General features: G+C 36.1%; 1 protein-coding gene across 2 annotated transcripts; it reads right to left on the bottom strand.

Moving 5' to 3' along the window:
* Positions 1–230: 230 nt before the first annotated feature.
* LOC136255716 (basement membrane-specific heparan sulfate proteoglycan core protein-like) lies at positions 231–24,789 on the bottom strand. Of its 2 annotated transcripts, XM_066048545.1 has the most exons (17): positions 24,589–24,789; positions 24,424–24,520; positions 19,734–19,794; positions 19,654–19,675; positions 11,777–13,063; positions 11,454–11,708; positions 11,131–11,400; positions 10,805–11,074; positions 10,477–10,749; positions 10,003–10,293; positions 8,706–8,984; positions 8,252–8,545; positions 7,888–8,199; positions 7,549–7,839; positions 7,179–7,496; positions 3,659–3,925; positions 231–642 (listed from the first exon to the last, which is right to left on the bottom strand). In XM_066048545.1, the coding sequence occupies exons 3-17, from the start codon at positions 19,791–19,793 to the stop codon at positions 464–466; spliced, it is 4,668 nt and encodes a 1,555-aa protein (XP_065904617.1). In that variant the 5' UTR covers position 19,794; positions 24,424–24,520; positions 24,589–24,789; the 3' UTR covers positions 231–463. The 2 variants fall into 2 exon arrangements, with proteins under 2 accessions (XP_065904617.1, XP_065904619.1); XM_066048547.1 differs by lacking the exons at positions 19,654–19,675; positions 19,734–19,794; positions 24,424–24,520; positions 24,589–24,789 and adding an exon at positions 14,725–14,807.
* Between the last annotated feature and the right edge of the window lie 1,653 nt (positions 24,790–26,442).

The following is a 26,442-nucleotide window of genomic DNA, read 5'->3' as shown; positions in this document are numbered from 1 at the left end:
CATTGGTTTATTCATTCTAGTGCATAGGCTAGCTTCTGTCAACTTTCTTTTTGTCTGAGAATCTATGAACAGAATAACTGTGACACTTTCAGAGACCATCAGTACTGCGATATTTAACTGTATGCATTTGAGTGTATATTTGTTGAGGTGTCAAAACTTCCTGCATGAACCCTTAGCTTCGTAAGTTACCTGCTTTTAAAAGTAAAAAAGCAATATCATCATTGGCTTAATCATAATATACAGTTTATGTTGATCGATACCATTACAAGTTGTAATGAAGTAAATAGCAATGCAAAAAACAAAAAACAAAAAAAAACAACAAAACAGCAGGATATGTCAATAGTCCTAAATCTAATGCTACACACTAACTGGTCTGTAGCAGGTAGCTAACTAAACACACACAAACTCATTAAAGTCTACTAAATCAGTAACTAAAACTAATGACACACTTCTCAAGTATTGTTCATGGAAGCGGCTTACAAGTTGGTGGAGGGCTACTCCACTTTCCTGAGATACACTGTACAAATCGTGCCCCATTAGTAATGTAGCCATCATTGCAAGTGTATATTGCTGAATTGCCACCATTAATGACAAACACTCTTCCATTTTGAGGATCACTTGGTTGACTACATGTCTGAATGTCTGTTGATGTATAAAGCATATTGATGAACAAGGCATAAACACATTATATTGTATGCAGTTAATCAATTGTCATACACCATTTAGATTTTGTGATCAAGCATATGTGGATCAAAAACAAAATGGTGATAAAGTGAACTGATAATAATAATTTATTATCACTGTTTTGAATCAGCACTGCAAGCTTAAGCAATATTGTATAGGTCAACTATACAAATGTATTAAAGGTGCAGATATGAATAATACGTACCATTGAGGGTATGTAACAAGTTTAAAGTTAGTACATTGGGATCACTGCAATGAAAAGTGCTATAACAAGTTTTCATTGATTAGTTATCATGGAATGATGTAACATTAAACTAGCTAGTAAATTGTGTTAATTATTTTGAGCAAGGCCTGTGGTTCCTATGGTAATCACATGCAAAAGGGTAAGAGTTGTTTTTGCAGCCTGTCAGTTTTGTTACACAATATGCAAAATTAATGGATTTTTTTTGTGCCTATGAATTGCTTTCAACACAGCTATATGTTGGACACTATAATCATTTGCATAGCCAGCTATGTGTATAGCTAGTCTACAGTTAAATTAACACTGCATGTATGGCCCAAGTTGAATTGTAACAGGTTTTATATAATCATGAGCTCACTATGTTCAGTATAATTATTAGCCTGTTGGCGAGAATTTACAACATGATATACGTACTTGGTATATAATCCTACAAAATTTTCCTATGTAAGTATAGCTACACACTATGCTTTCTTTAATATTTTTCACATATTTTGTAGATTCTGAGTTACTTATTACACGTGAAATGCACAAAGCAAAATGATCATTTGTCTACCAGTACACATATAGGAATCATTTGATGAGATACTACTTCAGTGAGTATGGCTTATACTGACATTTTGAGATATATGCATTCTGTAGTAAAAAATTCAAGTTCAAATCTTCACATTACCAAAAGTTACAGAACATTAAAGTTATGGTGCCATTTTTCCCATTGGGAAACTCTGTACAAAAAATGTCTTACACTGTAAGACATTTTGTGCCATATGATGACAATGAAATAAGATATTTAAGTTCTGTTTTCAGATCTGGTATTCCTAATAGCTCCTTTACAAACCAGGAATGAAAAATATTAAAATATGCAAATATTTAGAATAGTCTGAGGTTGCTAACAAAGGAAAGAACGGTATCAGATGTATTAAACATGATGTAACCTGTGCCACATAGTGATGTTAGACAAAGTATCCATTGTATATACTTAGCTTTCATCGGCGTAATGTATTTCGCGGACTGGACCTACGGACTGGACTCGCGGACTGGACTCACGCACTGAGCTGGAGACAACTTTTAAACAATAATCCAGGCCTTATTCATCTCTTGCAACACTGGAGACACCACTATTGAGCTGCAACTGCTAGTACTGCTCTTCCTTACAAGTCAACAAACTAGCGCATGCACTAATTAATTAGAATACACTTACGATACACAAGTACTAGCAGTGGTAAAGCGTGATAGAGGCTATTGTTGTAGTGTAGATGTTTTCCTTTGTTGCTTCAGTACTTAGCACTAGTATTAGGCCTGTATGAGCCAGTTTATTTGCATAGCCCCATCACAGTAGCTGGGCGGTGCCACCTATAGCTACCCTGCTAAGAATTATTACTGGCTCATCTCTACAAGCCTAGCACTAGTGCTAAAGCAATAAAGGAAAACATCTGCACTGCAACAATAACCTCTATCATGCTTTATCACTTCTAGTACTCGTGTATCGTAAGTGTATTCTAATTAATTAGTGCACGCGCTAGTTTGTTGACTTGTAAGGAAGAGCAGTATCAGTAGTTGTAGCTCGATAGCGGTGTCTCCAGTGTTGCAAGAGATGGATAATGCCTGAATTATTGTTAAAAGCTGTTTCCATCTTAGTGCATGAGTCCAGTCCACGAGTCCAGTCCATGAAATACATTAGGCCTTTCGGGTCAATCTGAAGACACTTTGGACTTAATTTTACCCAACCAATACCTTCATGATGTTGTGAATCGAGGCAGGTTTTTGAGTTATATTATGGGCCATGCCCATACCTTCGCCGTCCCTACTATACAGTACTATCATACTGTATGATATTTTTGCACAACTTTTTTATCGTGAAATATTTTGTACAAAAATACAGAATTATGATAACATGCAAAACAAGGTGTTAGAGCATACGTATTACACAGTATGGTAGTATTATTAGGAATCATGGAGACTCTTCATAAACAATGATCAAAAAACCTCAGAAAATCTTATTGGTAGTACCTTGGCAGTGTTAGTTATGTATAACCAAACCCGAAAATTCCTTCAGCATTACCTGAAATGTTTCCAATAGGTTGATGCAAAATTTTAATGGAATTTTCTACTGACTGGATGATTCCTTCGAACAAGTGTAACACAATACTGGCTAAGGATACGGGCTTGATTTTTCACTGATCGAGATTGTTTTAGCCAGACAGGTGCCTTTTGGCATATCACAGTACATGCATGGTTCATGGACTTACCTTTGTGTTCCATTTATCTATGCATGGTGCTGTAGCAACACATGATGACATTTGGAACAGGTAACACAAAGCATAATGGCCACTTTGCTATCTCAGTAATTGATAGTTGGGGAGCTCATTCAGACCCTGGCACCATTCTTTCTTCTAATACGGTAGTTCACCAGTCATAATAGTACTGGTTATAAAAAAGTACACAAAAAAATTAGGAATTTTCAGCTTGATTAGGGATCAGAAATAAGAAGTAGTGTAACAAGGGAGGTTGTCTAGCTGCACCAGAAGATATACTAGTGGACATTTAATCCCTAATTCAGTTGTGGCAATAGACTGAAGTAGGGGTTAAATGTATCTTCAGGTGTAGGCTACTTCCTTGTTTAACTACTACAAACAATGAAACATTAGGGAGCTGGTACCAGCATTCTAAATCTATTCCAATCCCTCAGTCTGTACACTTATACTACGGTATCATAATGACAGTGTATATTCATACCTTCAACCTTCACAGTAACACTAGCACTTGCAGTATTCTTCACATTACCAGCATTGTTTATTCCTTCACAAGTGTACTTGGTAGAGTGTGGAGAATCAGTTGGGACTAGATACAACTGTGATGTCTGCTCAGGAATTAAGAAATTATTTTTGTACCACTTAATGGTAGGAATGGGACGTCCTTCAGCTATGCAGTACAAAAATACTCTAGTACCAACACTGACTGTATGTGGTGAATATGGAGGATCGATTGTGACTCTTGGAGCATCTGTAGAAACATTACATTTGAATAGTCTACATGCAACTGTACCTGAGCAACTATAAAATGATGCATTAGACAAAACTACCCAACACCTCACAGGGTATGTGCTACATATCAGACATGTATGTACTAATTTGGTGTTGGATATTGCAAGTACATAATATTGTAGTGATAAGTAGATTTCAAGGACAATGGAAATGGGACGGGAACGGAAAATGGTAATGACCCATGGAAAATTCCTGATAAAAGGTCATCATGCAATATATGGGTTGAATAGGTTGGATTTTACAGCACAATGTTTCTTTGCGGCATTGTGTTTGCTAAAATGATCAAAACACTCTAATAGAGCAGTCAAGAATGTTTGCTAACTATCTCACCAGGATCCACATTGATGGCCTGCGAATCGATGAACTATAACTGTAATAGATTAGGTATATAGACCAGCTATTGAAGTTAGCCATTCCTTTGAAACCATAAACATTTTAAAATATAATATTAAATTAATACTGATGAAATCTGAGATTCACAAAGTACTCTAGTTAACTGACAGTGCCTATTATGGCTTCAAAAACTGCACTTACTGCTTCCAGAAAAGAAGTCATAATTATGAAGGGAGCATGCATGCAGCACTGGTATGCTTGTCAAGCTGAAGTGGCTCCAAGAGGAGTCCCTTTGACTGGTCATATTGTTAGTGGAGCCATGCACCTACACATACTGCAGCTACCACATGCCCACTTTTTCCTGAGGTTACAGGTACAACTTCCTAAATATGCAGGCACTGTCAGTTATTTATATGCTATAATGGTTTAAATTTTATGGTTTCAAGGGAGTAGCTAACTTTCAATGTTGATGACTTGGCAGGTCTATATACCTAATCTATTACAGCTATAGTCCATCAATTTACAGACCATCAATGTGGGTCCCTAGTAAGATAGTTAATGAAACATTCTTGACTACTCTATTAAAGACAGATGACTGCTCTAGATCTATTAGAGTATTTAAATTTTTTTTTACTACAGGTGACTGCTCTATTATAGTGTTTCGATAGTTTTAACAGAAGAATCCAACAATGCTGCAAAGAAGCATAGTGCTGTAAAATCCAACCTTTATATACCTTTATCACGCATTTTCCATTGGTTGTTCTCATTCTCATTCCCATTTTCCTTTCTTTTCCTATCCCATTCTTGTTTTCCTACTGTAGAATTCTACCTACCCCATATTGTATCTTTTCTCAATTTTGAAAGTTGCATCACTTTTTCTAACAGCTGATCGATTTGATCTACAGTGATATCTGCAAGTAATGGAACACTGCATTGCACTGATAGTTGAGAATTATTGTAGCTTTTCTTTATATGTATACACCATAGTAATCAACAAAGCCAGCATCTTGTTCAATTTAAGATGTTCAACTAGGCTTGTGGAAATTATTCTTATAACCTTCACATTATGAATTTCTTCAAAAAAGCTATCATTGTGCTTTATTATTCCCAAAATGTATTCATTAATCTCAAACTAATTCCCATTGTTTATACTTCACTTTTGTACAGCAAGACCAGTAAAAATTTAGCTGTATCAATTTGTCAGAAATGCTATATTTTGCTAGGAAGATGTTTAGTGACTAGTATAATCTATTCCTCACTAATCGTTCTATTAGAGTAAGTAACTGCTCTATTAAATTATCTCGATCTTAATTTATTTTTATGCCAATCATGCTCTAAAACTGCATCAAAATGCTGGAATAATGCTGAACTCTTTTATCCCATTACTATTCCCAAAATTATTTAGGTATAATTCCCACATCACCACAGTATGATATGTAAAATATTTCCAAACATGATGTACCTTCCACTAATCTAACAGAATACTCAACTATTGCAACAGAGCAATCATTTTGGCATTTGGTTAATCAAAGTATGATAAATGCACATGGCCAAATGCGATGATAAGGCTACACACAGCAAGAAACGGCAAGAAAAGCTGAAAATTAATGTCTTCTCAAGCGCATATGTCTACCTTGAGGTCTCCCTTCATTATTTATACAGCAAATCAGCCATCTGGATAGTGATAATCTTGTTTATCACGAAGGATTTCACTCAGGAACGGAGTCAAATATCCTTACAGAATGGCGTTGTGACCGGCACAAACTATTAACTACTCTAGAGATTCCATGTTACACTCACCATAATTATTTATTAGGCGTATGTGCCTAACAGATAGTATGATTTTTACAAAAAGTTTTCTCCGAAAATTATAAGTGCATGCACTTAACAAACTGACTTTACGGCATCAGTTCAGTGAGTGATGTTTCTTCATCTGGAAATTAAGTGCTATCTACTGCTATCTCCTTTTTATAGACTAGTTATTTATGTGACAGGATTTTTGTATACCAACCAACAATCACACCCCAGTAGTTTTGAGAAAAATGGTTTTAAAGATCTCAGTCTGCAAGGGTAAGTCATGAGGATATATGTGACATTTTCATCTAATTGCAATCTGCATCTTTCACAGAACTCTCTCCGCTAGTAGCTACCTGTTCAGAGTTTTATTAGATAAGACGGAAAGTTTAAGGAGTGCAACAGTATCACATTGTGATGGAGGATACCGTATAGCGGGAAATTTTCGAGGGACAAAACTTTTGCAAATTTTGCTAGCAATGATAGCTATGTGAATATATAATTGTGAAATGTTTTAGGTTTATACACATAGCTTTTGTCTTACCAAAACCATTTTCTAGACTTTCGTGAATTAAAAGCACGTTTCGCAAATTTTCATCCCTTGAAAATTTCCCACTATACGGTACGCAACAGAAAGGCTTCAAAATGGGAAGGGACAATATTTAAAGGCTAGTGAAGAAATTATAGGGCTGTGCTGGCTCTTCATTGGATACAGTACAGCAAAATCATCACAGAAAACAGTCATTTAGTAGTAGGCCCATTATTGTGTTTGGCTACCTGTACAAGGCCACCTTGTACCACTTCCTTCTGATCAGTTTCTTGTACCAAGGCCAGAAATTGCATTTGAGCTTGTCATGCTGTACACAAGAGGTACATCTTACATAACTATCTGCAAGAAATGCTGAGGCTAAAACTGATATACTAGCAGTACACTGCGTAGCTACTTAATGGTGGGGCTGGTTGTATGTACATTGGCTTAGTTTGTATAATATAATAACGTCACATAGTTACACAGTTACAACTACTGTTGTAATGTTATTCAAAATGCATGTCAAAACAATAGACTATAACACTAGAAAGCTCACATTCAATAATCAGGTTGACTTTGTCTTCATTGTAACATTGAGGATGATTGTAAGCTCTACATGTGTACATTCCAGTATCAGTGCGGTTCACTGGATCAAATAACAACACTGATTGTATCTCACCAGTAATACTGTTTGTGTTACTGTATATTAGAATATGTTTGTTAACTGTTTGAACTTGTTTTCCTTTGGAGTTGTACCATTTGATTTGTACAGGATGAACAGCATCAACATCATTGGTAGCATTACATGTTAATTTGACTTTCCTTCCTTCAAATGAAACTGTAGCACTACTGGTGTAAGTTATTTTAGGTGGACCTATAATGGATATGCATTACACTAATTTTAATTTTTAAAATTTCTAACTCACCATACACAGTAACATTAACATTATCAGATACTACACTACCATCATCATTGGTAACAATACAATGATAAGTGCCTTCATCTTCTTCTGTGATCACACTAAATATCAGTTTAGATGATGTGACACTCACAGCTCTACTGGAAGGTCTTATCCAACTATTACTGAATGACTGGTACTTCTCCCATTTATAAGAGATGGGACTCATGTCAGTAGCAACAACTTCAAATACCATTAAATTTTCACCTTTGTTTTTAAATACACCAGACTGTGGTTGTACAGTGATGTTTGGAGAGTCTACAACATACACACGCAAATTATTATATCAATAGCATTGTAACTTACTATCTACTTCTAGCCAAGCACATCTTGTAGTGCTTCCACACTCATTAGATGCTATGCAACAATACAGGCCTTCATCCAATGTCTGTGCTTTAGAAATTCTAAACTGATACATTGTAGTGGTACAACTAGTATTAAAAGGAAACATCAGATTTTGAAATGATATTAATGCATTTGATGGCAAAGTGGTGCTGTTGCTCCTACTCCACCTATACACTAGTCCACCATAGCTCCATGCTAAACAAGAAAATGTCACCATGTTTTCAGGTCGTACTATAACAGGTTGTGGTGGATGGATTATTTCTGGACAAGGAACTAAATCACATAGAGTAACATCAGTGACCATGATAATAGTTGACAACTATACCTGTTACATCACAGTATGCAAATGTGGAATTTACTTTCCCAACATCATTTTCTATGACACAGTAGTAGTTACCCTTGTAATAACCAATACTTTTATCAATTGTTAGGATACTAGTAACTTCATTCTTTGATATTTTAGTGACTTCTACTGAGGCAGTTACTGGTAATTCAGATATCAGTCTCTTCCAGGTAATTGTAACTTTCCCATAGCTCCTTCCAGTACATTGAAATGTAGCAGTATCATATACATGTACTGTAGTAGGTTTTGGTTGGGTTATCATCGCTGGTAGTGAAACTGTATGAAGTGAAATAAAACATAGCTGTCTGCACACATTACAGATCGTTAATTTTACGCGTTTCTCAATATAGTATGCAAAAAAAGAAAAATAAGTGACTTAATCAATATAGTTACTACGTTCAAATTTGACCGCTCAATACAGTTTCCAAGTACACACCTTTAACAGTTACTGGTTGATATTCAGAAGCTATTCTTCCAGTAGAATTACTCACTACACATCGATACTCTCCAGAATCTTCTGGTTGCAAGTTAATAACAGTGAGGGTTGACAAGTGTACACCTTGTGCTCTAGAAGGAAGATTATCACTTCTTTTCTCCCATACATAGTTGAGGTCTTGTTGATCTGGTATACACTTCAAGGACATATTAAAATTGTTTACTGCAAGACTGATCATTTGGCTGGGTAGTACTTGTACTGTTGGTTTAGTAGGAGTACCTAGAAAACAATAGAAGCACAGAGCTTAGTCACATTTTGTATCACTGTGTACCTCAACCTTTGTTACAGTGCATTATGTGTTCAGGTGCACACAATTATAGATTTAGTCAAATGGATACAATGTAAGTGTTCAGAATTTTTGAATTCGACTCTCTACATATGCTGAACTCAAATTAAATATGGATTTTGGTGCTTAGCACATTAAAGAATAGGTTACAACTACTCATGAAAAGATAAAAATATAGTAAGTTAGTAACCATTCATGGCAACATGACACAACTGACTAAGCAATTTCTAAAACCATTAAGTTTTCCATATGTACGTTATATGCAGTACACATTTAATGTATGCCACACATTATCAAATGTACATGATCCTACAATCTCTAAGTAATTTTAGTTTTATACCTGTATGTTAGTAATGATGTACATAGAGTTGGGGGCATGCATGAAACAGAAAAACTTGAGGAAACATTTACAACCAAAACAACACTAGCAATATATTTTTACAAGAGAGTAAATAGCTAGTGCTGTTAGTGTGTAAACCATATAATGCAAAAATTGTTTTCTTACAGTATATTACAATATTCAATGGTAGGTCATACAAAAGCATATAGAACATTTGTATGCTTGTTGCATAGGCATAGCAAGATATTTTAGATAGTGGGTCTCTAGACTATCAGTTTGGTAGGGCACAGTGCTGAAGAGGAAGAGCAAAAAAGGTCAATACCTGCTCCCTATAGATTGTATCACTGATAAAGCACATAAAAATCCTTATTTACAATTTCAGAATTTGCTACACTGCTTCTCTGAATAGTGTGACTGCTTTATTAGAGTTATTTACAGCTCTATTCATAATCTTTTTTCAATTTACAATCAGAAAATTGCAAGGGGGGCTGCCCCCCCAGGTTACTACGCCTATGTGTTGAGGAGAGTGGTATGTAAGTTGACCATTGAAAGTTCTGCACTTTATAAAGTACTGTTATTAAGTTATGTAGCTATATGTAGCCATTGCATACCTGCATAAGAAAGTTTTGCCACACTTGACCAAGCTCCCAAGCTGTTAGCCCTCACCACACAATAATAACTGCCAACATCATCATTAGTCACATTGGGAATAACAAGAGTACTAATAGTGACTTCTGGTGAGTACACTTCACTGGTCCTAGACTTGTCAGGTAGTAAACCAGGTGTTCTGTACCAAGTGATGTTCAGGTAACCATATCCACTGGTAGAACATGTGAAAACACCACTGAATGGAGTAGCAGCACTTGTATCAGTAGGATGAGTGGTGATTTGAGGAGAAACAACTACAATAGTAAGTATATAAGTTTGATTTCAAATGAATGCATGTATTACATAGTGTGCATAAAAATAAAAATGTGCATATAAATACAGTATCAGGTTTTTGCATATATGTACATATACAAGTGTGTATTGTGCTATACTTGCTACCAAAATGTTCATAACACATAATGTATTTGACGTCTCACCTTTAACAATAATGGTAGCATATTCAGAGTAACTACTCCCACTAGCATTAGTAGCCACACATCGGTAGTTACCAGCATCTTCTGGTTGTAGGTTAATGATTGTGAGAGTATTAGTGTTCACTCCAATGGCACCAGATGGAATACTACCACTATGTCTTTTCCAATTATATGATGTTGCTCCATCTGCCTCACAAGTTAGTGTGACATTCACAAAGTTGCTATTCAAGTCAACAGATACATCTTTTGGATACTTGACAATTTTTGGAATATTTCCTATCAAAGATTATTTGCATACAAGTAAATCAGATAACAATGTTATGATTCTTACTTGTTACTGTTAGGTATACAGTGTTAGAAGCAGCATAGTCTCCATACATATTTTCAACATAACAGCTATAGTTTCCTTTATGTCTTTCTGATACCTTATCAAAATTAATGATGTGTCCAGTTTCTCTCTTGATAAGCTTATTACGATGTCCTCTCCTCCACTTGTAAGTGAATGAATTATTCCCCACACCTCTGACTGTAGTAGTGAATGTAGCAGTGTGTGTCACCTCTACACTCTGACTGGATGGTGTCACTGTCACCTCTGGTAGACCTGTACCACCAATACAACATTCACATTACCACCTAACAACACCATCATAGTCATACCAGTAATTGTCAGTTTAGCACCTTTTGATGAAACACTCCCTCCCTCATTACTTGCCACACAAGTGTATGTGTTATCATCAGATGATCTCACATCTGGGATCACCAGGGTATTGGTGTTTATACCAGTCACTTTACTAGGAAATGATCCTGATCTAATTGTCCATTTATAATTGACATTATAACCAGTAGCAGAACATGTGAATGTGGCAGTTTGTGTGAGATCAACACTTTGTGATGATGGTAGTGTTGTAAGTACTGGATGTTTGACTTCTGTATGCACAGTATGCCAATTAGAACATTTCATAAGGTTAAATTTATCTTACCAACACTGATTGCAGCATAGTTAGAGTAAGTTGCTACACAATCATTAGTGACCACACATCGGTAGTTACCAGCATCTTCTGGTTGTAGGTTAATGATAGTGAGAGTATTAGTGTTCACTCCAATGGCACCAGATGGAATACTATCACTCTGTCTCTCCCAATTATATGATGTTGCTCCATCTGCCTTACAAGTTAGTGACAGGTTGTGGTTGTTAGTGATTACATAGCTTAATGGATGAATAGTAATGGTTGGACCTGTTATGTTGGGTAAGTGACAATGTGAATTAAGACATTAGTTTACTAATAAATGAAAAACAACAAACCTATGTGGTAAGTTAATCCTCCAGGATGACCATACCCTTCATACTCGGCAAACCCATACACTATTGTTGTCATCAGAGCTGATGTATTAGTATGGATGATTTCAACCACACCTTCTGATATATTCACTTTTGTAGTATATGCTTCAATGACATTGTTAACTTTAACTGGTACCCATTCCTGTGTGTCTAGTGACTTGTTCACTCCTCCCGATATCAAGTACATCATGTCAGGTTGATAATACTGTGCCATCACTATGATGTTAACAAAATGTTTGAAGCGTGAATTTATTGGATTATAAGATGTAGGATTATAAGATGTAGAGAAGCTGAACTCATTTGAGTAGTGAATGGTAGCAGGTACCATAGTCATCATTGGATCACCAGCACCACCATCATCATTAAGTCCATGACCTAGTTCAACAACCAACACTTTTTTATTTGATCTAATTACACAGTATTCTTGATATACCAATATTCTGTTAATAAATTTGCCTTCATTGATAGTATAGGATCTCCTTGTATCATTACAGTAAATATCAACATTAGTGGAGTTATATGCTGCCAGTACTTTAATAGTATATGACCTTCTGGTGGCTAATGGTGCAGTATAATATACTCTACCCCAAAATGTGGTGGGTGGAACTTGTTCTATTAGGTAATCACAAGCTCCAACATGATATGGTACATAAGCACATTCATGACCACTAAACACAGACACTGGTTTATCAGTAACAATTTTGGTACCAGTCAAGTCGCGAAATGATCTAACATACACTGTTTGTAACCTGTTGATCACAAATGAATGTTGTTTACCACTAGTGAGATTAGTATCAGTATCATCAACTTTAATGGTGACTGGTTGTGTGACTGTCAACTTCATCATTGTGTTGTTCTCTGTACCAACTATCAATATTGAGCTGTAAAATCCTGCCGTGCGTACTGACATCCCATAATACACATATTCTTCAACGCACAAACTTGTAATGGGTAAGGCAAGAAATGTGTCACCGGAACCAGATCTCACATTTTGACCAATCACAGTCACTCTGTCACTACTGGTCTTAAGGTAAATCCCCTTATCCTGATCATCATGTGATAACACTTCAGAATCTACACTTTTAAGATTCACAATCTTCTCATTATTAGCAGTAATAGTTCCACTGTGATAATATCCTATTCCTGGAATCTCAATGGAATAGGACACTGGTTGTGATTCAGTGGTCATTATTATAATGGATGGACTGCCACCTCGATAATTCTTGAAAAAACCCAAATAATAGTTGCTCTCTGCACACAAATTGCAACATAACTACATGTAGTGCTTAGCTGTACAGTGTATATATTAACATACTTACAGTATTATCCGTTAGCTATGCCACATCAAGCACAGCACATGTATACGTAGCTGATCATTGACTACTAGATAAAAGTTGCTATTACCCTTTTGTACAATATGGCATCTAATACACTGGTGATTACAATGGACAACCAATTAGTCAACTATATAATAGTTAGACGTCAAGAACAAGGGTCCTACAGGATTTTAAAAACTCGAAGTACACTCAGGCGCTACTAAGAGCCTGAGGGTTTTCTAAATCCCGTAGAACCCATTGGTTCTTGATGTCTAACTTACAACTTGTTATTGTACCTTGAGTTGACAGCTGCTTATAAATAAGAAACATGTCATTACTAGAAACAAGCCCTCTATGTGGTAGGACTTCAGCATGGCTGTTGCTACCCATTTAAATGCCCATGCATTACCAATGCTACAGGTGCGTGCTATGTTTCGAAGTACTGGACTGCAACTCATTGTTGCTGTCGTTGTTCCTTGACAGCTGCTTGTAAACAAGAAATGTAGTGTCGGTTAGTAGAAGCAAGCCCATTACACCTCCCTCTAATTCAGTATAGCTGTTACTAGCCACTTAAATGCCCATGCGTTGTAAATGTTACAGGTGAGTACCGTAATTTTCTTTTTTTTGTACAAATATTTTCATGATAAAAATTTCACGTAGAAATATTTTCATATGATTTATGTGAATGACTGCTCTATTAGAGTAGTTCAATCTTACATAAAAAAAAAAATCTGTGCAAGAAATTTTCGTACAAGTTTTGCATATGAAAATTATTTTACAAAGGAATTACAGTAATTATCACGTTTCGTATCACCTCAGAGTGTGGTCTCTATTGGACATGAGCATGGGGTATTGGTAAAACCAGGAATGAGGAAATAGGAAACGGGAAATGAGAAATGGGTAGAAATGGAATTCCCTCGCTGCAGAACACATATATTTGCAATTGAAGGGGTGGATTTCCTCAAACATTGGTGGCTGAAATTGCAGTGACTGCTCTATTAGAGTGTTTTGTAACTCAATTGTTAATAATTCTTGTTATATGCATATGTATGATTGCATAATAATTTTGATGGTATATAATATTAGCAGCATCAGTAGTGTAAATTAAAGTGACTGCTCTATTAGAGTAAATATGGTAGATAACAAATATACTGCCACTACAAGTACACGCATGAGAATCTCAAATGACATTAAGGATTAACTCTAGGCTGGTATGTATGTTATTGTGCATGATGGTTGCACTGATGGTGTGTCTCCTGTGGCCACTTAGTATGATGTACCGCACTTCGTATGAACTTATTATTTGTTTATGATTAGCTACTGCAGGCAGTCGCTCATCACAGGTGGTATGCCTAACTTTACACTACATGCCAGCCTACTTATACAATGTCATTTGATATTTTTTAATGGTAGTACATTTATTATACTCTAATAGAGCAGTCATTTCAACTGATGCCACTGATACTGCCAAGGTGATCTGCATTATATCCATCATTAGAATTAGCCTAAAACACTACTACATACATGCAATTATTCTGTTGTAGTTACATGCATATAATTATGATAATATAGATGTTAATAATTAAGTTACAAAACCTTCTAATAGAACATTCATTGCTACTTCAGCCACTGATGTTGTGAGGAAATCTGGGGTTGGCCACCCCTTCAAGTATAAAAGAAGGGTGTTCAGCAGTGAAGAATTCTATTTCTCCATTTCTCATTTCCTATTTCATCGTTCCTGGTTTTACCATTACCCATGAGTGTGGCACTATGGGATTTAGAGACCACGTTTACAGCCAATCAAATTTCAGTATCAAACTTATTAATGTTGTAGTCTAAAACAATTCAATACAGTGTAGATCTATTACTTTACAAGAACACAAAAAATTGGAATTTTCAACTAGAGTAGGAACCATAGCACATCAATAAAAAGTACTGAAACAAGCTGGTGCACGTTACTAAATTACAGTAAAACAAAAAGAAGTGTTATATCCCTACTGTGCTCTTTTCTTATGGTATCTTGAGCACAGTAGGGATATATATTATATATATACTTTTCTTTTTGTTTTACTGTGATTTAATATAGTGCATTACTCCAGCTTGTTTCAGTACTTTTTATTGATGCACTATGGTCCTACTCTAGTTGAAAATTTTCAAAAATTTTTTGGTAGTTTTTTTACTTTAAAAATAAATTATTATGACTGGTGAACCCACGCATACTGCATCAAAACAAAGAAATGGTGCTGCATGCCCAGCTACCAATTATCACCTGAAAAGTGAAGTATCCATTACGCTTTGTTGTCAGCTTTGTTCAACCCGTTACACAGCATTACGAATCAAGGACTGTTCGAAAAGCACCTCTGCAATCAAAGTAGCCACTATGAAAAATGTGGACAACTTCTTTTATGAAGGGAAGCTATCATGTGCTACCACCAAATTGACACCTTTCACTGTCAGCCAAGATGAATAGGACACAAAGGAGGACACTGGTAAGTCCACGAAGAATGCATTGTGCATACTGCTGTATGCCAAAAGCTCTCGGGATAAAGTGGTGTCGAACACTTTAAAAAATTAAGCATGTAGCCTTAGCTGTTATCGAGTTATCCTTGCCTGAAGGCATCACTCAGTCAGTTAATTAGTCAACAAGTACACAAAAAAATTACCAATACTTCTTATTGTTTTACTGTGATTTAATATCAAGGACTACTTCAGCTTGTTCATTATTTTTTATCAATGAGCTATGGTCCATACTCTAGTTGAAAATTTCAATTTTTTTTGTGTACTTGTTTGTTAACCTTTTTTTGTAAATTAATAATTATTATGACTGGTGAACCACGTACACCGCATCTGAAATGGCATCGCACGCACCAGCTATATCAATTATCGTCTCAAAAGTGAAGCATCCATATGCTTTGTTGTCAGCTAAATTCAACCTGTTACACAGCATTTCGAATCAAGAACTGTTCGAAAAGCACCTCTGCAATCCATGCATACTGAAAGAAAGAAATGGTGCCATGCCCCAAATTATCATCTGAAAAGTGAAGCATCCATTACACTTCGTTGTTGGCTATGTTCAACCTGTTATGCAGCATTACGAATCAAGAACTGTTCGAAAAGCACCTCTGCAATCAAAGTAGCCATTATGAAAAATACGGACAATTTGTGTTACGAAGGGAAGCCAGTGTGTGCTACCACTAAATCGACACTTTCCACTGTCAGCAAAGATGAATGGGACATAATAGAGGACACTGGTAAGTCCATGAAGAATGCATTGTACATACTGCGGTATGCCAAAAGGTACTTCTCAGGCCAAAGTGATGTTGAACAGTGAAAAACTCAAGCCCATAGTCTTAGCCGTTCATCTAGTTACGCTTGTCTGAAGGCATCAGTCATTTAGTTAGGCAGTCAGTCAGGTAGTCAGTCAGTAGAAATTCTATTAAATATGTTTTTTTTAAATTCCGTAGCAAATTTTTGAAAGCGTTTCGGGTTGATTTGAAGCTTGCTTGGGCTTAGTTTTACCTAACCAATACTGTCTCATCGTCATCAGGGAAAATCGAGGCAGATTTTTGGGTGCTGTTTTTTCGTGGGCCACTCCACTCCTTTGTGGTCCCTACTATACAGAACCATCGTATCATATGACATGTTGTCTAAAGCCTACAAAATTTTATTAATGTACTAATATAAAGTTTTAAATCTAAAAATTGCAAGTATATACTGCTTATTTTTATAGCTACTTACATCAATCATGCACACATATTTGAATAATTGTAATTTCAATTATCAAAAGTAATAATATATAACATATACATAACATGTAGAATGTTTGCAATACTTTTAAGTTTAGGTTGAATGGAGCCCTGATGAAGACACTAGAGTGACTTCAGATGATAGAGTAGCAGAGTTATTAGTTATTCAAACATAAATTGTGTGTGTTTTTGTGTTATTGCAGTCCATCTAGAGTTCCCTCATAGGCAGCAGAAAGGGGGCTAGGGGGCTGATGCCCCCCTCAGAATGATATCATGCAAAATTATCCTTCTTGGAGTGGGGCTGAAAACCGTGATCAAGATTGAGATACTCTAATAGAGCAGTCACTCTAATAAAGCAATCACAGTGTTAGAGCAGTGTGTAGCAAGCTATGTAAGGATTTTTATTTAGTTAATCAGCTATAAATTCATAGCTGGTGAGGTGGGCAGCTATTGTCAACTGGCTGTGACCTTTTTGTTTGGTCTCACCTTACCAAACCAGAAACAGTGTAGTGCCTCAGTTCATTTTTGACCCCCCTTTCCATAAGTCTGGATCCTCCCCTGGTCAGCCCCCTCTCAAATCAACTACTTCCTCTGTCACTGAGTTCCCTGTGGCATGTAATTTGGCCTGGAAGCTTGTCATTACAATGATCACTAGATGCTCTGAAAGGCCATAAATCTCTTCATGTTTGGGGAAAATTTCCCTTTCAAGGTTTGTGAGTTATTACCATTGAAAATACAAAGTACATTTTATCTACAGCATGATTCTACAGTGTGCCCAAAAAGGTAGGTTTTCCACATTTATAAAATGTAAATAATAAGCTGCCATGCCAGTCATGCATAATTAGACTTGCAGAATGTAGTACATTTATTTGTTCTAAATTCCATGTTGAATCCACCAAAAGTATCATCCCATTAGGGACTAGTGAGAAGGCCGTAGGCCTATTAATGCATGTAAAATCTGCTAAGAATTGCTCCTCTAGAAGGTTGTGTAAACTCCTACTCATAAAACAGGGTTGATAAGTTTAAAGGGACAGTGCATCAGTTCAATTTTGCGTTATTTCACTGCCAGTGAAATCATTGTATAATTGGAACTATATGAACTTTTACGGCAAGTATACCAGGAATGGTAGGATCCACGCTTGTACATCACTGCTTAGCCAGGTGAGATATGGTCTAATACATTTTCCAGCTGCACAACACTGTAACAGACAATAAACAGATGCCTCGTGACAATTGCCGTGTAGCGGCTTCGACAGTGACGATGGTAGCAGTTTGATGATTCATCTGGTTACAATACATGAACATAGCTTGTTATGTAGTGTTAATTTCACACAGCTGTGCCTATCTATACTTTCATAGCAGTAAGTTTACAAACTCTGCCCACTACTTCTATTATTCTAAGTCATGCAATAAAGTAATGTTGCATCATAAACTTAAATGGCTTTGCCATGTAAACAGTACCAACGCATCATCCCTTTAAAAGCAAAAATTATTAACTAGATAGTGTATAGTGCAGATTTCTCATGTTGGTGTTATTTAAACCTGTTTATATATGTGACCGGATCTGCGAAAACCCGACACAATCAAGCAAGCCAAAATTAACAGTATAATTATATTAAAGCATTGAATACAATAGGTGAAAAATATTTGCACATTATTGAAAAAATTCTGTAAATTTTTGAATGCCTCTTTCTTAGTGAAGGAAGGGACTAATAATAAAACCCTGGATATCATCTTATTTGCCTACTCAAGAAGATTTGGATAATTTTTTCTTCATTGTAGTAGAACCAAGAATACACAAGATACAAGTTACGAGCGTTTCTTTTCATCATGTCAAGCAATTGTATGCAATCGATTTCTCTTCATGAATTTCGTATTTGTATGCAGTGAACATGCTCAGTAATTGATTTTCCTATTCATGGCAAACACTATGGTGAAAATTTCAGATCCATACAGCAATCCATTCGTAAGGCCAATGAAACTTGATTACCAGTTTCTCTCTTAGATTTTGAAAATTTGATTCGGGCAGGTGGTTAGTATTCATTATTCATTATTTTCCAAAAGCAGAACACAGTGAACACACATCCCAAACATGAAGATTTCTGATAAAACAGTGAGATCTCTACATAGTTATATCTAAGAGTGAGTACATGTATAATAAAAGATGAAAACAATAAGCTAGCTTATATATAGCTACTCCTATAATCACTCTAAAAGCTACAAATTAATTAATTGTTCGTGCATTAAATAGCTACAAATGCATTACTAATCCATATTAGAATATCCAGCTATTTCTGTAACTCCTAATTAAGTGATTTTCCATTAGAGTATAATTGATTGCTCTATTAGAGTAGAATAGACTGCTCTATTAGAGTATTTCGATTTGAAATATATAATATACCAATAAATAAAATTCTATGCGGGTGCATCAAAAGCATACGAGTGATGACACAAAACTGCTAATCAAGTTTCATTGGCCTAAGTTACATCTATTTTAGTAAGCGCCTGTAATGTATCTTCCCTATACTTGCTGTACAAATTGCTTTTTCTGTTTTTGTTACTTTGTAGGGCTGTACGTAACTCTGAAAGGTATTGACATATGAGGCTGAAACTTTGCCAGAGGGTACATTTGGCTATAAGTATTACAGGAATGCAAAAATACGTGATTGCATCAGATCTGGTCACATATGTGCCCAAAAGGCAAAAAGTAAGTTCATTTATACAATTCAGTCATTTTGTTTGCACTTGTTAGTAAATTATAGAACACAACTTATTGTACCTGTGGCTTGTGTCAACACATCCTACAAGATGATACACACACTTAATAACATGTTACATCACAAAACTCATATCACTTACATCACTTAACAGTGTGCCAATGATCAAACCAGTAATGATCAGTTTGTTAAACAATATCATTCTACATGATGGATTGAACAAAACAGAGTAGTAACAACTCTGTATTACAGCACATTATACTACTAAATTGTTAGCTATCAACAGGTGCTCTCCAATCCCAGACTTCTATATACAACACTGACAGCTTACACTATGCACAGTTTGGCAAACCATATTAGGAATCAATACACACAGTAGTGTGTCATGCGGCCAACAAAAAGCTAGCACCCTACACCATGGGTATATTGATAGAAAAAAAGCAAACATATTTTTCGTGTATCCATGCATGACCCCTTCTCAAAAGCATAACAAGTTAGCATTATACAGTAACTGTCCTCTACCATCAGCACCCTACATACCAAATTTGAGCAAAATCACTTTATGGATTTGTGAAATACAAGTCCTCAAAATTTGGCTTAATATCTTCATTCTTCATTAATCTTTTTCTTCAATCGGGGGATTAGATTTTTTTCACACACTTGACAAAAACCATTGCAAAACTAGAAAATTGAAAAATTTTAATGGGAAATATGGATCACTGAAAAACAAGAAGGGATCACTGGGGTGGTAACGTAGACCACAAATTTCTATTTGACTCTGCCTATTCAACATTTATTTTTTATTCATCTACCTTTTGTACTTTTTAAATCCATTAATGGATTTTTTTATGGATAACGACAATTGCTGTAGATAGAGCATTTACATTTGTGTCTTTAATAGTTGGCAAGTCATCAGACACACTTGACTGCATTATTTGAGTATTTATGTGATGTGTACACCTAATCTTAAGCAGCTTTTGTCATAGTACATATACGTTAGTTATATATAGTCTCAGGACTTGCAGTCACTGTCTTCACGTTTGCATCCTCATGCAGTGTAGCTGTGCTCATGAATACACACCAAGTGGTATGATACTGCATGAGCTAGCTACCTGTCACAAGGCATGAGCATATAATTATAAGTTAAAAACAGTCAGTGGTTGTGCATTTGTGACCCAGTCTGACAAAACCAAGCTTTTCGCCTATTTAAAAGTATTGAGAAATGCTGGTTTAAGTATTTAGTGTGTAGTAGCTCGCCAATGATTTATTAAGCTATGTGTACCAAATTTTTACATGTTTTACACCAATTCCTTACCTTCCAGAGCATCCACTGTGCAAGTAGCCAACAACTAAGTTTCCCGCCATTTTAGATAGTTATTAAACCCAGGTTGACTGTATCAGGCGAGCTGCAAATTGGGTAGGAGGCAGGGGCCCTGGAAGGTGGGCAAGATAGTGTTCAAAAATTGACAAGGAAGGCCAAGGGATGAATTAGGCCAAGTTTTGAGCTATTGAGGTCTCAAAACTGGCTAAAATGAAAGAAAATTCATAGCAGAGGTACTTATTCAACACCACAGAGCTGTACAGCCACATACAGTCATTCCCAGGCTGACCAGAGCTCCATTAAGGCCCCACACCACATGTATGGATCGCCACTGGGCTTGGGAAAAGCAGCCAGCAAAACCAGACCACTCGAGCTCAAGTCTAGCTGATTTTAAATGTGGAATTAGATAGTTTATTCATGTAACTGTGTGTCTGGGGTGAAAAATCGAATCTGCTGACATGGGCGATAATATTGGTTTTCTCAGACTGGGTCACTTTTATTATTTCAGCCAAGACCGTACATAATAAGAAGAATCACATACAGTTTTTCCAGGGGTGTATGCATGGACTACAATATTATACTAAGTATGTTATTATACTAAATCGGTTTACTGGTGCACAGTAGTATAAATGATGTCAGAAAAGAGATACATAATGTAGTTTGTGTGGAGTTTGTTGTTCATGTTAGTATTGTATCCATTGCATGGGTATATATGACAATGAAATCTATGCTGCGGATGTGTACAAGTCAAAACATGCTGTTGGGATTTGTTAAATGAAGCCATAAAAACAAATTTTACACAATGCTAAATCTCACTTCTAGTTCTTATGAAGTATGCATCAAAACAACCAAAAACATAATCTTTATCCTTTTAACATCCTTAGCTTAGCTGAACTAGCAGATTGAAAAGCCTCATTCACAGCCATTTTTGTTTTATTTTGCACAATAATACAAAATGCAAAAGTACAAGCATTACCACTCACAAAAAAGCCTTTGAATTGCTTTATACAATACTATCCGAACGTTTGTTGCAATGTTACCATAGTAACAGTTATTCGCTGTTGATTACAATATAATATGTGGTCTATACAAAGTGCTGTTGAGGAATTTAATTACTAGGGTGGACAAATTTTGAAAGTACAACTTGTTACCATCAATCAAATTATAGCCAAATTTGGTATCACTCAATGTGTTGGAGCTTGCTGACTAAGAATCCACCTGAACAGAATGGTTGAATGGTTATTTTACAGAGATCCATTACAAAAAGTACATAAACAGGTTTTTTAGTACGTACCTCAAAACATAATTTTTCCATACAAGGCTCCCTCCTGCCTTTTACCTAGCACACTCTGCTATATATTATGTGAATCGCCTATTATCAAGGAAAACAGTGAACCATATCCCATCTCTGTATGCAGAAGTTATGGCATCCTGTTTATTACATGGTGTTGCAATGAAATGTAATTGCAAAGCTATACAAATTCAAAGTAAGGAAAAATTAACAAATATTTTGATATGTGGCTTTTCACGAACAATATTTGGCATCTACAAATAAATTATTTCACACACCTATTGCCCCTTCAAAATGCACTGTGTAATAATTGCACAACTTATCAGAAAATTTTAGTATAATTTCAGTGAATTCCAACACATGGCTTTGCCTTGAAAGACTTGTTGATAGGTGTTGATATACCAAAGCGAAGACCTGCAAGTACTTCAAGACCCTTATAGCTCTTGAAGCAAGTTAACACATTTGGTGATGATGACTATTGCATATCATTATTACGCAGTGCGCTTTGAAGGAACAATGCATTTTGAAGGAACAATGCATTTTGAAGGAGCAATACAGCGTTAGATACTCTCCTAAATATATATATATATATATATTATGAACTATTGGTTATACCTAACCAATACTGCTAAGGTGCCAGGATGGAGTTGTGAAGCTGGTTTTTGGGTGAAGCTTTTGGCTAGGAAAGCCCAAATCTCCATGATCCCTAATATACAGTATTACCATACTGTGTGATACAAAATCAAATAATCATAGTGCCTGTTCAGTAGTGTTTTGAATTCATTTACTGAAGGAGACACAACAGTAGATTGGGGTAATGAATTCTAATAATTAATTATTCTGTTACTATAAAATTAGATCTGGTGTACTGTACAACAGGAAATTTTGACAAAAGAAAAATTTTACGAATTTGACAAATCAGTCAGTTTCCATAAGCATCTCAAAAGTGCATGTTTAGATCTGTGATACAGTCAATAATGAAGTGTGAATTTGTCAAATTTTTCTTTCGTCAAAATTTCCTGTTGTACGGTATATCACTTTCATTGTGTGACACCTCTTGTTGTTGGAATTATTTACAACAAGAGGTCACACAGTGAAATTATTCAAGCGACACACTTAATATCTAATTATTATAGTCACAGATTATAATGACTGGAATTCAGTGGCGGCAGAGACACCTATATCTAGGGGGGCTGGGGGATGCCATGGCCTAGTTGTAAGTTGAAGACCAAACAAAAAAGGTCATTGCCTGCTGGCTACCTGTAGCTGCTGGCAATAGTTGCCCTCTACTAACTAGACTATAATATCTCCTTATTTATAACTACATACGTAGCTTGCTACACTGCTCCTCTTAAGAATACTGTGACCGCTCTATTAGAGTATCTGGAATAATGCTATTAAATAATTTTAGGGGGGCTAAGCCACTCCATAATTTTTTCACAGGGGCTGCAGCCCCCCTTGCTCCCCTTCTCTGCTGCCCCTGCTGGAATTCATAATCTCAATTTATTGTGATGACAGAATAACCATATCTTGGCCGTCCTTGAGAAGTTTATATACGTAGAAGTATATCAGATCACACCTTTGTCGATGGTGTTGCAGAGATGGTGGGTTTAGCTCAATCTGTTTCTGTTGCGGCATGGCAAATGGCTGATAGATGGGATACTTTTACAGGTAATTGTTTTACGTACTATTCTTTCCATTTTATGTAAGAAGCGCCCCACAAGACATTATTATTATATTCCACTATTGGGTGGACAACCAGGACAAGGAATTTGTGCACAATTTAACCATGATATCAGAATCTAGCTAGAGCAGCCTGAGAAAATTTTGAGTCCACAGTATCAAAGAAAATCCTCTTGTCTGCATTGCTATTATGAGTATTGGAATACAAGAAATGATTAGTTAGTATGCTTAGAATATAGAAGTGGATGGCTGGCTCATTAGACATCAGAGAGAGAACCATCATTGATGATGAAAATAATGTATGCCACACAGAAACTACATTGGGCACACACAACCACAACATGGAAAACCATAAGGTGGGCGTGGCAAGGAGAGAAATTACAGTAAAAAACAAAACAAATAAAACAAATACATTTAAAGAAAAAGTACGTCTTGCTTTACGTCACGTCACATTAAACACGTGACGTAAAGCAAGACGTACTTTTGTGTCGTCACATTAAATACACGTGACGACACAAAATTATTTTAGTTACTCACTTTCCTGTCTGGCTTCCAGTGCCCTTTGTTTCCCACGCTCTCTAGTTCGTTGATGCTTTAGCTAGTTAGATATATACTAATCTTCTTTGTTTTGAGTCTACATAATTATTATCATCGGGTAGGGAATATATAATCTATGATATTATCTACTGATTGTAAACTGACCTCGCCAGCCTGACTACGAAAACTACTGATCTAAGCTTGCTTGTCCTTAGACAACCAAGAAGGAACCAAACACACAAGAGGTCACGAGTCGAGCTGGCGAGATTAGCAACTACGCAGTCAGTACACTATATAACTTATTGAAATTCTCTCTGCTGCAATCAATGGCTGCAATCAATTGGCTGCAATACACTCGCACTCCACTTTTAGCGAAACCAGGGACATACTCAAATACCATAATACCAAATATGGTCATGATTACAGCCATGGCCATATATAGAATTAGGTATAATTATTGTAGTGCATGTCACCATCTTCGTAACAATGTTGGATTCTTCCGCTAAATGATCGAAACACTCTAATAGAGCACTAACATGCATTATCAAACTCTAATAGAGCAGTCAAGATTTTTTGTTAATTGACTGCATTAATTGATGGACTATAGCTGGCATAGATTATAAGATTGGCTAGCTTTTCAAGCCATTATTTGCCTGGCACAGCCAAAAAGGCTGCATAAAAGCATGCTTAAGCTTGTTCCTTCCTTTGTAAGTTGCAAAAACAACACAAACGTGAAGTTTGTGCTGACTTGACAGCACTGTTGACACGTGAGCTGACACTGTTTCAAGATGGCTTTTACTGAGCCTATCAGTATGCAAGAATAACCGGAAAATAATGGAAGAATACGGAATAATGGAATAATTAGAGCTGGCAGTAACTAGATGCGGGTGGTGGACGGGAAACAGAGAATTTATTTGGAGTGGCCTAAACCATTAAACATGAAGAAATTCATCATGATAAACTGATCTAATCCAAAACAGCCAAGCTGTAAAAAAACAGTGCGGCCCTCAAAAAAGGCTATGGTGAAAAAAGATGTGAAATCCAAGGTGGCGGCCAAGAAATGGCTGTGATGGTAGATTAATGATAAAAATTTTAATAACGACAATTCAGGTAAATTTTTGTGCTGCTTGGTCTTGGCAAAAAATTCACCTAAATTGCCGTTATTAAAATTTTTACCATTAATCTACCATCACAGCCATTTCTTGGCCGCCACCTTGGATTTCACATCTTTTTTCACCATAGCCTTTTTGAGGGCCGCACTGTTTTTTTACAGCTTGGCTGTTTTGGATTAGATTTCATTTCTTTTTGTATTTCTATACCCCAAAGCCGGCCATAGCGGCTTTGGGACTTATTTAACCTGTCTTTTTTTCTTTACTACAGGAAGAAGAAAAGATGAAGCAGATGTACTTTAAATATTTCTGATTTTATCAGTAAATGTACAAACAAATCACCCTATAGAGAGATCAGCTAGAAAAAGTTACCTTGTAGATTATTCAGCTACAAACAATTCACCCTGTAGAGAGAGCAGCAAGAAGAAGTCACCTTGTAGAGTGTTCAGTTACAATGAAACCACCATGGAGAGTTCTGTAATAAATATATGTATTATATATATATATAATTTGTACAAAGAAACCATCATGTAGAGAGTTGAGCTGCAAACAAATCACCTGTAGAGAGTTCAGCTACAAACAAATTTCCCTGTAGAAAGATCAGCTAGAAGAAGTCACCTTGTAGAGAGTTCAGCTACAAAGAAACCATCATGTAGAGAGTTCAGCTGCAAACAATCACCTGTAGAGAGTTCAGCTACAAACAAATCTCCCTGTAGAAAGATCAGCTAGAAGAAGTTTCCTCGTAGAGAGTTCAGCTACAAACAAATCACCCAGTAGAAAGATCAGCTATATAGAAGAAGTTACCTTGTGGAGAGTTCAGCTACAAAGAAACCATCATGTAGAGAGTTCAGCTGCAAACAAATAAATCACCTGTAGAGAGTTCAGCTACAAACAAATCTCTCTGTAGAGA

The sequence above is a fragment of the Dysidea avara genome, chromosome 5 (genome assembly GCF_963678975.1).
Source record: "Dysidea avara chromosome 5, odDysAvar1.4, whole genome shotgun sequence".
NCBI lineage: Eukaryota > Metazoa > Porifera > Demospongiae > Dictyoceratida > Dysideidae > Dysidea > Dysidea avara.
This window is presented reverse-complemented; position numbering and strand designations above follow the sequence as displayed.

What these genes read in the sequence shown, in the direction of transcription:
- LOC136255716 (XM_066048545.1), bottom strand. Translation starts at nt 19,793, where the DNA reads ATGATATTGTTTAACAAACTGATCATTACTGGTTTGATCATTGGCACA. An exon ending in TTGGCACACTGTTAAGTGAT is followed by an intron (nt 19,676 to 19,733) that starts GTAAGTGATATG and finishes ATCATCTTGTAG; the next exon opens with GATGTGTTGACACAAGCCAC. An exon ending in TGCTTGGCTAGAAGTAGATA is followed by an intron (nt 7,840 to 7,887) that starts GTAAGTTACAAT and finishes TGTATGTTGTAG; the next exon opens with ACTCTCCAAACATCACTGTA.